We start from the raw sequence: 14,122 nt of genomic DNA, 5'->3' as shown, positions 1-14,122 counted from the left end.
TCATGTCATGATTTACATAAGAGCAATCTAAATATTATAGCCTATTAATAATAGACCTTTAAAATATTATATGTACCAAAATATGCAACAAATATTATAAGTGTATCTTCTATTATAAGTGTATTTGGTGCATATAATATTTTAAAGTGCATATGAGTGTATCTCTTTCACATGCTTCCTTTTATGGCACTTTGACAGCTTTCAGAAGGGCCAACTGAAAGGGTCACGTGACTATTTAAGCCAGGTAAATGAAACATTCCATGTAAAATGCTTAAACAAATTAGACCCTTTGATGTAAAAGTACATTTTCATCACAAATATGGAATTAAATGGGTTCATGAAAAAGTTCATTTTCCTGTATCACCCCCCTCCCCCTGTATCATACCCCGCCCCTTGTGACGTCACGTCGGTCTGTTGTGCGACTCCCCTCTCTTTTCACGCGCGCGGCGCGGGCCCTCCCCAACTCGCGCGACTAGAGAGTCGCTCCAGCCTATGATTCAAAGTAGTGCAGACTTCTTTCCCGGCTCCAGCTGTCTCTGGTCTCTCCAGGAATGAGAAGCAATGGCCGGTTCTGCCAACGAGGAGAAAACCTTCAAGAGGTTCTTGGAGCTCTTCTTGCGTGAGATGAAGCCACCTCTCCAAGAGGACGGACCTCTACCTATGCGCCCCTTGTCGGACCACATCTCGGAGGAAGAGGTGGAAGGGGAATGCCTCGACCTGTGTCTCCAGCACCTGTGTAAATAGTTAAGTACCGATGCGCCGTCGCGCTTCATTTGTTTCACTTACTATGCATATGTTGTTATATTAGCCTATCAGATGCGCTTATAACATTAGAGAGCATACGAATAAAAATATGTGGACGAAAGACAAAAGGAAACAATTTTTTTTTGTCCCGTGTTCAAATTAGAGAAGTAACCTGCACAGTTATTTGTGTGTGTGTGTGTGTGTGTGTGTGGATGAGAAGCACAGGAATATTCATCACTCTTAATAACTCAAGCACAGTGTTGGATATTATTACTGTAGGGAACTTCACAGTTTCACACAGTTCCAGATCTGAATGTTTCGTACATTTCGACACGGGGAAAGTTTTAGTCTGGCCACTTTCGAAAACTATAGCTTTTCCCAAATAGTTCATGTGTTACTATGATATGTCTACAGGTGCGTCAATAGTTTGAATAGTTATAATTAACGTTATATCGTCAGATTTTAATATTTAATAATAGCCTAATTGATATTATAACAATGATAGCAATTACAGATTAAGGAAAAATATGACAACTGTGAAAGTCATCCTGATGGGAAAATACTTTTTTTTTTATGTGTTTCGTTCACAGTGCAATGCAAGCAGATATTTGTAGTCCATTTTTCTGATAGGCTACACCCTCCGTTCTCCAGTGACCCCCTTTACTCGTGTCTTTAATCCTCTGATGTGGTACGAGCACCTGTATTTCTCCATATTTTGAGTTGACGTTACCATTTTCTTTTCGATCAGTTGTTAACGACATGTTTTCATTTGAGATGATCGCATGCTTATCAGTTTGTAATCTGAGTAAGCATTCAGCATCCCGCATCCGTGTCGCCAGTATCAAGCGCTGGACGGGGTTCGTCGGTCGACGAGATAACTTAGCATGACTGGTTTAGACCCCATGCATGTTTCATGCAACACGGTTACCTTTTTATTTCAAGATTTAGGCAGTTGTGTGTGCCATCGCCATATGCCGAGACACACCTGTCTACATCTTCATGTACATTCAAACGTGAACAGCTTAGTGTAAATGAAGTGTAGCGAGCATTGTGATATCGCGGTGTTTTGAATTCTGGGCGAGATCTGTGGGAAGGGGTTACGTTTGATAAACTACGTCATTGGCTTGCTATAAATAGCCCATTCAAACCCAGCAGAACCTTTATGAGCATGAAATAGACCTACTCATACACATCTAATGGATCTGGTGATAAATGGTTGCGCAAATGCCCATATAGTTGCACATTTCCTGAGTCAGGTGTTTTCAACTGTGCTACATTGATTTATTTTTAGTTTCACGTTTCATATATCTGCATCCATTTTGTGGCTATAATGGAGTATATTTTACATAGGTCCTTTTTTGGCTTGTGAGTATGATTTCAGGGCCATAAATTACCATCACAGACATTATTATAATTAGAACATTTTGAATATTATTTTACATTGATTCTATGAATATTCTAAGAAATACTAGGCATTGATTATAAGATGAATATTCTGAATATTATTTGAAAATGATTATAAGAATATTCTGAGAATTACTAGAAATTGATTATGATTTGAATAGTCTAAATGTTGTTAGACATTGATTATATTGTGAGTATCCTGAATTTTCATGGACATTGGTTATAATCTGAATATTATTAGAGATTGATTAAAATCTTTATATTATTATGAACTGATTATTATGTAAATAATATGAATATCACTTGACAATTATAATAAGAATATTCTTAATATTATTAGACACCATTTATAATCTGTGTGTTATTAGACATGGATTATAATGTGACTATTCAGATTAGTGGTCAATCAATGTGGAATTTTCTGTGACTGATTCATAAAATCTGACCTTTGGACACTTGAATCTTGAATATTTGGTTACATCCTTGAATGCATTTGCTCAAATCATATTTTACACATCTACAGACCTTTTCATTTTGATCTAAACTGCGCCCAACAACGAGGTTATTGTTTTTTGTGTTTGAATTTCTTTCAAATGTCAGCAGCAGGTTGCCATGGCCTGCTGTGGAGAATCCCTTTTGCTCTCGCACAAACAAACACTCAAATACAGTTTTTTGGGGAATCACAGAGCTGTTTCCACATTCAGATTTTTGCAGCGCTCAATGCACCGATGTCTGTTTGGATACTCAGATGTTAATGTTTATTTTAGGTTACTGACCCTGACTAATATCTGATCCTCAGGAGAGAGTTATATGGTCAGTTTGCCTGAGGTTGATGGGTGTTTAGCGTTTTTCTGACAGGCAGCTAAGTTGAATGACCTTAACCTGACATAGATTGATTAAACCATTTGCCACTGGAATGCATAATTATTTTGTATAGTCAGAGCGGTGTATATGCATTTATTTCAAATCTAAACATGAATTTAGATCCCTAAATAATGCATCCTCTTCCATTTAGCTACATCAGTTTATCCTAGCTCTAAACGAAGGCTTGCTCGCCCGCCTCGCATACTTCAGGATTGAAGCTTCTGCTTCCTGTGTGGTGATTCAGCTGAACGTATGATTATTTTGTCGCTGGGTTGAAGATCTAATAATAGTCCTGAGAGAAAAGTGGAGATCCCCTTTGTTCTGTTCCCTCTAGAGTGCGGGTACAGGGTGGCTGTGTGTGTATGTGTAAAAAAGGAGAAGAAGAAGAGAAGAAAAAAATGGGAGGGGGAGGTCGGTGACGGCACAGTGAATAAGCTTCGTTACAAATCCAGAGCTCCAATGATGGTGGCAACCCACCAGTGGCGTGACATGTCTGACTGGGGAAGAATGCAGGGTATCATTTAATAAGAGCCAATCAATAGAGAAACAGTGACTCTGCAGACCTCTACACATAAGGATTTCATCGCGGCATCTTTTATATTAATATAGCGTACTCCGCTGGTGGGGTCCTCAATGCATGATTTATGTTAACGACAGCATTGGTTTAGCTTGTGCTTTTACTGTTCTTTTTGAAGGTCCAGTATTGTAATATAGTCTTCCTCAACTGGTTTTGATTGGTTTTGACCCAGATTTTATGCTGTACATAATGTAGGCAGGTTGTTTTATTTATTTATGTATTTATTAACTTTTCCTTGCAACTGTTCCATTTTGGTATTTTAATTGACATGAATGTCAGAATTGTATTTCATTTAATTTTTTTTTTTTTTACCTTGCAACTAGTTGCTCCATGCTTTTATTTATTTATTTATTTTATTTTATTTTATTTTTTTACATAATTTTTTTTTTAAATGCATGTTGGCATGGTTTCTTAGTGACATTAATTTTTTCTAAAATATTATAGAGTTTGATTGGCTGCACATACTCTACCATCAACTACTAATTTGAGAATATTAAAATATATATATATTTTTTTTTTTTAAATTGTACAATTGTTTTGCTATTCTAAATGTATAATTATATGGTTAGTTGCATTTTATTATTACATTTTGGATAGTTTTTCCCTTCGTTTTGTGACAATCCTTGTGACCCACCCTCATATATGAATGGTGAAATTCATGATGCTAGTATTGTAAGTATAATAAAGCGTTTTTATTCCGCAGTATGTCAGTGATCTCTCTCTAAATTCAAAATCAAGTCGAACAGGAATACCCATTCTATTTTAGTTGACAGTAAACCTTCGATGATGTTATCCAGCACAGTCTGGTTTAGTTGTTGTTCTCTGATAAATGGGGATGTGAGGCGAATGTGTGGCTAAAAAAGGAGGTTGGGAGGGAGGTTGTTTCCTCCTCCTGTGGTGAGCAGGCCCTCCAAGCCCATGGGGAGTCCTGATAGACACTAATGGATAGAGGAACGCTCTCCTAAAGCTCATTAAACCCCCGTCTCTCGCAGCTGTAAACCACACACATACAGAGGTACACAAAACTCACACATATGCGTGCCCACGCACAAAAGACGTGCAACACATCAACACGCACAGAGCCCAAGGGAGCGCCTATGGTAATGAAAAAAAGGCACACTACACAACACAACTGTGTCATGATAGAATCAATGATGGAGGAAATATCTGTTGCAGAGGGAAGGATTTGCATGTTGTAGCATCATATGCGGCGTTCACTCATCTGTGATGACAGGAGTTTCCCTTTATGTCGAGTGAAGATCAGGTTTAGGGTTCAAATATTTAAGAGAATGGAAGGTTTAAAATTCAAAAAATGTAATCACCTTGTATTTTTTAAGGATATACACACAAATGGGATCATAAACCACATTATAATATGGGATAATCTAGTTTCTATAATTGAAAAATATTACAAATGTTTTGCACATTTGTGTTCAGTACTCATTTTGGGGGGAACTGTCCCTTTAAACTGCTGTCATCTCATGGATTCTTCATTATCAGTGTTTGATCAGCATCACAGATGACCCGTCCTCTGATGTCTGATCATGACAACATTGATCCGATAATTAAGCAAAACAAATAGATGTGTCAGCAGCGCATTGTTTCCATTAGAGCAGACAATGTATCTGTGGCCAGGTGTTGTCTAGATGAAAGGATGCTATTTTTTCATTTGGGTCAGTGTGGCCACGGGCACCCTTGGCTTGGCATTAGAGTATGGTTTCTCTTCAGGCACACACTGACAGCAGCTGTGCTTCAGATGATCGGCGTAGCCCGTTCACCCAACCCCCTACCACTCCGATCACATACACACTTTCTTTTGTAGAGCTATAATCAGATTTAGATTTATTTCAGGCTCAAAACCCAGTCTATTGTGTGCTGTCTAAAAAAATATTTGTAAAAATTTTTTGTCAATTTGTTACAAATAAAGTAATACAATTCTGTAAATTATTTAGATTTATTTTATTTTATTTTTTATTTATGAATTATTAGAACTGTCAATCCATTTACAATTTGAATCAAAATACTTACAGTACAAGATATGCTGGGATGCACAATATATTGGTTATCAAGAACTATTTATATATAGCCTAGTATATAAAATTTATATAAAACATCGTTGTTGTTTTTTTTTCATTTATCTGTATCAACTGATATTTAATTGTTCATGCTCATTTCCCCTATTTTTACATTGATATAAAAAAAATTGCCATCTAACGCTCACTTAAAGTTAAAATGCTAATAATCTGCTAACATTGTAAAATGAAGCCTTAAATTGTTGTGATGCCTAAATTCAGTTGTTGCATTTAAATTATTGATTTTATTTAATTTAATCAATTAAATGTATTTTAGACTAAATAGAACTGAGTTGTAATATTGGGCACTGATAATTCAGCCATAGCTTGAAAATAATTACTTGCTTATTGGTATCAGCCAGAATTTTAATATAGGTGCATCACTAATTAGTATTTTGTGGGAAAAGCTCCCAAATTAATTAATAATTGTGATATTTTTTTCAAAAACCTCTATCAGGTTTAAAGTAGTTCAGAAACAAAATTGTTGCACACTTTTTGATCAGTAATGCAATAATGCAAGTTAAATGCATTCGGCAAGAAACATAGAGTACCTTACTTGTCCGTTGCATGCTCTGAAGTGCTCAGAATACCATCAGATCCTTGCAACGTTTTAAACCCCTGTGGCTCTCCTATTGCCTGTAATTGAATTTCATTTTCTGAGTAATAGCTTGCAGCTGAAACCACAAAACACAGTGAAGAATATTTGATCAATAAATCAATCCAGCTCATTGCCTCCCCTAGGCTTCTAGGACTGTGTGTTCATCTCCACTGTGATCAGACCTGACACTTAAGAGAAGCGAGTGTGGCTCCCCTCAGCTTGTTTTCATTTCAGCTGACGGCAGAATGAACTAGCCTCCGCTTCGACAGTCTATATGGACAAATTTAGAACTGCACTGGGACAAACAAGGATGACAGCAGTGGCCAAGAAGAGAGAGAGAGAGAGAGAGAGAGAGGGAGAGAGCTGCTCCTCAAGGATTCACAAGTCATTACTTATAAACCACCATTGGCATCCATAACCGTTATTTGCACTTCCGTGAATGATGTTTTCTGGGCCAGATATTAATTAGGACTCGGCTTAAGGTCTTCTCTCTTTTTCGGTTTTCCCTAAATGTGCCTCTTGGGAGGTCAGGAGAGGATAAGAGAGAGCCTAAGACCAGATTGTCTTGTCTTTTTGTCACTGTTCAGAGATCAGGGTGCTTCATCTCAAAGGGGACAGTGTGTACGGATGTGCCAGAGAGCGCAAGAACATGTCCTGTATGAATGGAATTGAAGTATTCGATTAATTCATTTGCATATCATGTAATTAATTTTGTTTAAATTGTTTTGTGTGCATACAATTGTAAGCTTAAGGCCTTTTGAGAGCAAAATATACCATGGACTTTAGCATGAAATGGTGTTTACGCTACATTTTACTTCTGTATTTTTGTGTCGTGAAATATCCAGCGAAGGTTTGACAAATAAGAGGGTTTCGTCACAAATTATGTCAGCTGAAAAGGAAAGATATTTCAGATGTGGGGTAAGGTATGACATTTTTTTTATATATTTATTTTTTTATCTGGAATAATGCGCACAGATGAAACATATTTTTGTAGGCCAAAACCAAGAAACGAGTTAGCATTTTAGCACTTCCTGTTCCATCGTACTGCAGTCAATGTTTTTTTTAGTGGGATTTTGGCTAAAAGCCTGAAATAAGGTCTGTGCTGACTGGTTAAAAGAAGCTCAAGATATTGTCACATTTTATTCTACAACATAAAACACACCAGTAATACCCCACTCATGATTTTATGAAAAATGCGGTTGCTAACAAGTTGCTGCAGACGTTGTCAGGAACATTAAACGCCATCACACCGAACAGTTAAAGGGATACTCCACTTTTTTTGGAAATAGGCTCATTTTACAACTCCCCCAGAGTTAAACAGTTGAGTTTTACCGTTTTCGAATCCATTCAGCCGAACTCCGGGTCTGGCGGTACCACTTTTAGCATAGCTTAGCATAGATCATTGAATCGGACAAGACCATTAGCATTTCTCCCAAAAAAATGACCAAAGAGTTTCTATATTTTTCCTATTTAAATCTTGACTCTTCTGTAGTTACATCGTGTACTAAGACCGACGGAAAATGAAAAGTTGCAATTTTCTAGGCTGATATGGTTAGGAACTATACTCTCATTCCTGCGTAATAATCAAGAAACTTTGCTGCCGTACCATGAGTCCAGCAGGCGTAATGATATGACGCAGCGCCTGAAAATAGTCCCCAGCTCAGTAACTTCCAACGTGACCGGGACTAAGTTTGTCTAACCTATTAGACCTATTTTCAGGCGCTGCGTCATATCATTACGCCTGCTGGACTCATCGTTGATTATTACGCAGGAATGAGAGTATAGTTCCTAGCCATATCAGCCTAGAAAATCGCAACTTTACATTTTCCGTCAGTCTTATGATGTAACTACAGAAGAGTCAAGTTTTAAATAGGAAAAATATCGAAACTCTTTGGTCATTTTTTTTGAGAGAGATGCTAATGGTCTTGTCCGATTCAATGATCTATGCTAAGCTATGCTAAAAGTGGTACTGCCAGACCCGGAGATCGGCTGAATGGATTCGAAAATGGTAAAACTCAGCTGTTTAACTCTGGGGTAGTTGTAAAATGAGCCTATTTCCAAAAAAAGTGGAGTATCCCTTTAACTCTTCTACACATCTACGTTGTGTTTATAATCATGTTCTTACAAAATATGCTAACTTTCAGGGTATATATATATATATATATATATATATATAATTTTTTTTATTTTTTTTATAAAGACTAAGTCTGCATCCGAAAACTTGATGCCTCGCTGCCCTATCAGGCAATGACTTTGCAGGCAGCGTTAGCGAACAAAGGTACCTCACGAAACTGATTTTGGACAGACATCTGAGGCAATGTAACAGTTTTCACCAAAGATTGTTAAAACCAAGCAAATATTTAATTACTACAATAGTAATTTCTCGCTAGAACGTCAAAAGACATGACATCAAAAGTGGAAAACGTTGGTCAAAAATGTACATTTACACAAACTGACCACCAACCGCAACTTTCAGATGCCATCTTTATTTTTTAGCTCAACTGTCACAGAATGGAAAGCACAGGATTCTCGGATATTAAAGGGAGTGAAGGATACATCTATGCTGCCTTCAAAAATCTTTAAGGCATCTTAGGAGACAGGAAGTTAAGCTAACTTTGGATTCGGACGTTGCTTGATGCCTTCCAACCCTGGAATGCTAAAAGAGTCGTTGAAATCTTGGTGGTGGTACCTTTTGAAGTCGTGCGACCGTGGGGTGTAGTTTGTTCATAGCCTAAGGTTAGCTTTTTATTCCTGCCAATTGTATTTAGGCTTCAAAATTCATAAAAGTTGTGTTCATTTGTGAAAATTATCTATGGACAAAATGTGTATGTGTCATCAACTTTTGTTGATCACAGAGCTTATCTTTTGCGACAATCAAAAGTCTATGAAAAAATCCTATTAGTTTTTTTTTTTTTTTTTTTTTGAGGAAACCAGTGTGTTTGATTCTAACTTCCGGGTTGGCCTACAAAAATACATCATCACCGCAGCGCTCTATAAGGTCAGGCATATGTTTGAAGAAAGGTAATAAGATCCATTTTGGTTTCATATTGACTTAAAAGTGCATGTCATTTCAGATCTGCCACTGAAATGTCTTTCCGCATCGGGGTCAGTGTAATGCGCTATAATACTTGTGTTCTCTTGGATTTTCTCGTCAACAAGCTTTCATTCTTCCATCACAAACAAAAAAAGCACCTGCGACATGTTACGTAAACCTTAGACCACAAAAACAAAAGCATTTAAAGCGTTGTGCAACATTCTCATCACCGTAGAGCTGCCAGCAGTGTCTCCCTCACAGGTCCTCCAAGGTTGTATATTCCTGCCTGTATTTCATTTGTTTAAAAGAGGTCCATCACCTCCTCTCTAACTGCTGGCTGGCTAATTGAATGGAAATATGATTGATTCCCCGCTTCTCTGCAGTTGCAGAGCAATTAAGCTGAGTGGGTTGGACAGGGGCTGGTTTTCATTCTGTTTGGTGCTGGCGCGCTCAGGTGCACCGTGCAGTTCGCTGTACTTTCAAAAGGCAAAGTTCACCCTTTAAGAAGTGTGTTTGAAATGCCAAAGCTTTGAAACCCTTAATCAGGAATGGCATTTGGAAAAATCACTGTGTTGTTGTTATGTTCTTTCCAATAATTTTGCATTTTAAGTTGTTATATACTGTAGTACATTTAGAGATGTGCAATGGTCAACTAGCTGTCTGACAACTGACTAGCTGTTTGGTGGCATATTGATCTTTCCTGTCACTTACATATGGTTTGATTAGTGTGCTGATATTAACAGAAAACTCTCTGAATGTCTAAAGATGGATGATATATATCAGCAACTTATATACACTCACCTAAAGGATTATTAGGAACACCTGTTCAATTTCTCATTAATGCAATTATCTAATCAACCAATCACATGGCAGTTGCTTCAATGCATTAGGGGTGTGGTCCTGGTCAAGACAATCTCCTGAACTCCAAACTGAATGTCAGAATGGGAAAGAAAGGTGATTTAAGCAATTTTGAGCGTGGCATGGTTGTTGGTGCCAGACGGGCCGGTCTGAGTATTTCACAATCTGCTCAGTTACTGGGATTTTCACGCACAACCATTTCTAGGGTTTACAAATAATGGTGTGAAAAGGGAAAAACATCCAGTCCTGTGGGCGAAAATGCCTTGTTGATGCTAGAGGTCAGAGGAGAATGGGCCGACTGATTCAAGCTGATAGAAGAGCAACTTTGACTGAAATAACCACTCGTTACAACCGAGGTATGCAGCAAAGCATTTGTGAAGCCACAACACGCACAACCTTGAGGCGGATGGACTACAACAGCAGAAGACCCCACCGGGTACCACTCATCTCCACTACAAATAGGAAAAAGAGGCTACAATTTGCACGAGCTCACCAAAATTGGACAGTTGAAGACTGGAAAAATGTTGCCTGGTCTGATGAGTCTTGATTTTTGTTGAGACATTCAGATGGTAGAGTCAGAATTTGGCGTAAACAGAATGAGAACATTGGATCCATCATGCCTTGTTACCACTGTGCAGGCTGGTGGTGGTGGTGTAATGGTGTGGGGGATGTTTTCTTGGCACACTTTAGGCCCCTTAGTGCCAATTGGGCATCTTTTAAATGCCACAGCCTACCTGAGCATTGTTTCTGACCATGTCCATTCCTTTATGACCACCATGTACCCATCCTCTGATGGCTACTTCCAGGAGGATAATGCACCATGTCACAAAGCTCGAATCATTTCAAATTGGTTTCTTGAACATGACAATGAGTTCACTGTACTAAAATGGCCCCCACAGTCACCAGATCTCAACCCAATAGAGCAACTTTGGGATGTGGTGGAACGGGAGCTTCGTGCCCTGGATGTGCATCCCACAAATCTCCATCAACTGCAAGATGCTATCCTATCAATATGGGCCAACATTTCTAAAGAATGCTTTCAGCACCTTGTTGAATCAATGCCACGTAGAATTAAGGCAGTTCTGAAGGCGAAAGGGGGTCAAACACAGTATTAGTATGGTGTTCCTAAAAATCCTTTAGGTGAGTGTATATATTATCTTATTTATTAATTTGAAATGTGTTGCTGCTATTGACCAATATAGAATATTTAATTGGTTCTGCCATTTTGCCATCATATAGCACTAAAGGTACGCTATGTAACTTTTGGCCCTCTTGCGGTTAAAAAACATGTATTTTGTGGATGAACATTGTTTTGGTTGTGCTTCAGCTCTGCGTGACTGCAGATGAATGTAGTTATCCTACTTCTCATAAAACATTCACAGTTTGAAAGGATCTATTTATAGACATGGTACTTCCAGCACACTGCTACAAAAACCATATTGAAATGACTCTCCATAATAGATGTTTTACAATGACCTCTGTTAGAAAGCTTCATATAGCAATTTATCTAAAATACTTTGCTCACCTGTTGAGTCTTAAAAATGCCATCTCCACCTCGCTTTTACAACATTTCAAATTAGGGTTGTGCCGATAGACGATATCATCGTCCATCGTGATGGCTGACCGACATCATGATGGAGAGCCACCGTCGTGATGCCACGCCCCCCCACCCTGTCAGACCAGCCCAGTCTCACGACAGTTTGTGAAATGGTCACGTAATTTAATCTATTGATTTGTATACATGGACACGTTTATCTGTTTTGTTTTGTTTTCGTGATGGTCAGCACGATTCCGTAGCATTGAGAGTGACTACGGTGGCGAGTAGTGTGAAAGGCCGAAAATCCGGTTGGTTGGGATGGATGGGTCAAACAACACAGGACTTTCACCCAGTAGACCGGGGATCATGTCCCACATGTCAAGTTTCCTAAACCCAAACATCCCGTTCTTTTTTTCCTACACCCAACTGTCACGTTGTTCTATTACTAAATCCAACCGTCCCGTTCTTCTTTTCCTAAACCTATTTATGTAAAGAGATATAGTAAAATATATCTTCCCCCCCGCAGATCTTTGTGTGTTTGTGTATAAAATCTTTCATTCTATACACTTCTGTATAGATATCTATATCTATAATATTCTGATGCCTAAATTCACTCAAAATATTGTAGGTTTTGGTCTGCTTTAATATGTTTATTACAAGTAGGATACATTTATAATATCAGTCATTTACTGATTACCATAAAATATAATATTACTATATTCCTGATATAATATTATATATACATATATTATACTGTTTATACATTTTAGGGATGGACGATATATCAGCACAATTAAAAAAAGAAAAAGTTTAATTATTGGCTCAAATTGGACATTTACCAGTCAGTATTTTAGATATTTAAAATGTTTACACTCCATTCTGTACATTATACTGTTGTAATGCCTAAATTCTTCTACAAACTATTTAAGTTTTTAGTTTTTTGCACCTCGTCATGCGTGTCAATTGTTTTTAAGACGGCTTTCAAAAACGTGCCTCGAGACCCCTGAATTCTGTATAATTTTGTTGCCCTCTGTCTAGTTGTTTTTACTTATACATATCAAGTCAACCCAATTTAACATGGATTCCTTAAGCCTGACTAGTCATCTAGTCATTCAGGGAACCCATCGACATATCTTTTCCTTCGTTTCTCATGCCCAAAGCCAGATTTTGATCTTTACGCTTCAGTTGGTTCCTCCCGCCTCTCTCTCTTTTCCACTTTTTCATTCTTCCTGTCTATATTGTGCTGACCAGTCCAATGAGCAGGGCTCTCCTGGGATGGAAAACTACTTGCTGTGGTAATCCCTTAATCATCAGGCTGTGCTGGGATTACTAAGGGCTGCCCCAGCACTGCAGCTCTTGCCCTTCCACCAGTGCTGATGGACCAGTGCAGTGGCCTTATCGACACCACTTTTAGCACAGGGTCCCCTCAGGTTCTGCAATAAAGGGCTTCGTTTATTCAGGCTGTCAGAAGAGACACTGTTCATTTAACACTCTGAGATCTACAGGGTCTGGATTTCCCATTGCAATATCATTGAGGTCAGAAGTGGTAGAGTCATGCACACAACATCGTCCAGATTAGTGCTAGTCATTAACAGGTACTTCTCTATAGAATGAGCCACTCAAGGCGGTGCGTTACAGTGATTTTACAACGGATGATGTTAGAGACTGTGTAGAGGATTAAACTGAGGACAAATTACAGAACATGATATAATTTATATTTAATTCATTTGATAATTAGAAAACGTAGCAACACACACATTTTTTTAATCAAACTAACAGAATTAGCTAGATTTATTTTCAGTACAATTTATTTTCTGTATTTTTTCCCTCTGATTTATTTTATTTCCTTTTGTTTTGAGAGCCCGAAGGCCTCTTTTGAGAACTTTTAGTATTATTTCAGTGTTATTTTAGTATTATTATATATAGTATTTAATAATATTTTGAATTAGATTATATTTTTTTATATTTAATTTTCATTTTATTTTTCGTTTGTTTTAGTAATTTAGTAATTGAGTTTTCATTTTGTTGAGTTTTTTTTTTTTGCTTTTAGTTTTAATAGTTTCTGAAGTAAAAATAAAATTCAACTTATTTATTTTTTCAGTTAGTTGGCAAGGTACCATTTGTAGTTTTTTAAGTTTAAGTTTTTAAGTTCTAATCTTATATTTTATTTTGGTTTATTTTAATTAACACTTTTTTATGTATTTCTTTTTTTAATATTTTTAATAGTTTTAGTTCTAGTTTAGTTAAATAACAATACTTTAAGTTATCTTATGTTCCTTATAATGAAATAATTATGTATTATGAAAATTCTGTGACTTTGTAAGTATAATTTGTGGTTTTGCTTATTCTTTAACTTAAGTAAAGAATGTCTTGAGTTTGTTTTGTGCTGAGATGCAGTCTTAAAATTGCTTTTTTAAAAGCATCTTTTGTTAAG

General features: G+C 37.3%; 1 protein-coding gene across 1 annotated transcript in view; it reads left to right on the top strand.

Annotated features, from left to right (window-relative positions):
* Window positions 1-479: 479 nt before the first annotated feature.
* Window positions 480-14,122, top strand: part of ppm1e (protein phosphatase, Mg2+/Mn2+ dependent, 1E) — a 49,073-nt gene continuing 35,430 nt past the window's right edge. The window contains exon 1 of the mRNA XM_079861587.1: window positions 480-743. Within this exon, the coding sequence (XP_079717713.1) occupies window positions 562-743 (182 nt within the window). The 5' untranslated portion in view covers window positions 480-561. The remainder of the gene's footprint in view (window positions 744-14,122) is intronic.

This window comes from Squalius cephalus (genome assembly GCF_949319135.1).
Source record: "Squalius cephalus genome assembly, chromosome: 24".
Taxonomy (NCBI): Eukaryota; Metazoa; Chordata; class Actinopteri; order Cypriniformes; family Leuciscidae; genus Squalius; species Squalius cephalus.
This window is presented reverse-complemented; position numbering and strand designations above follow the sequence as displayed.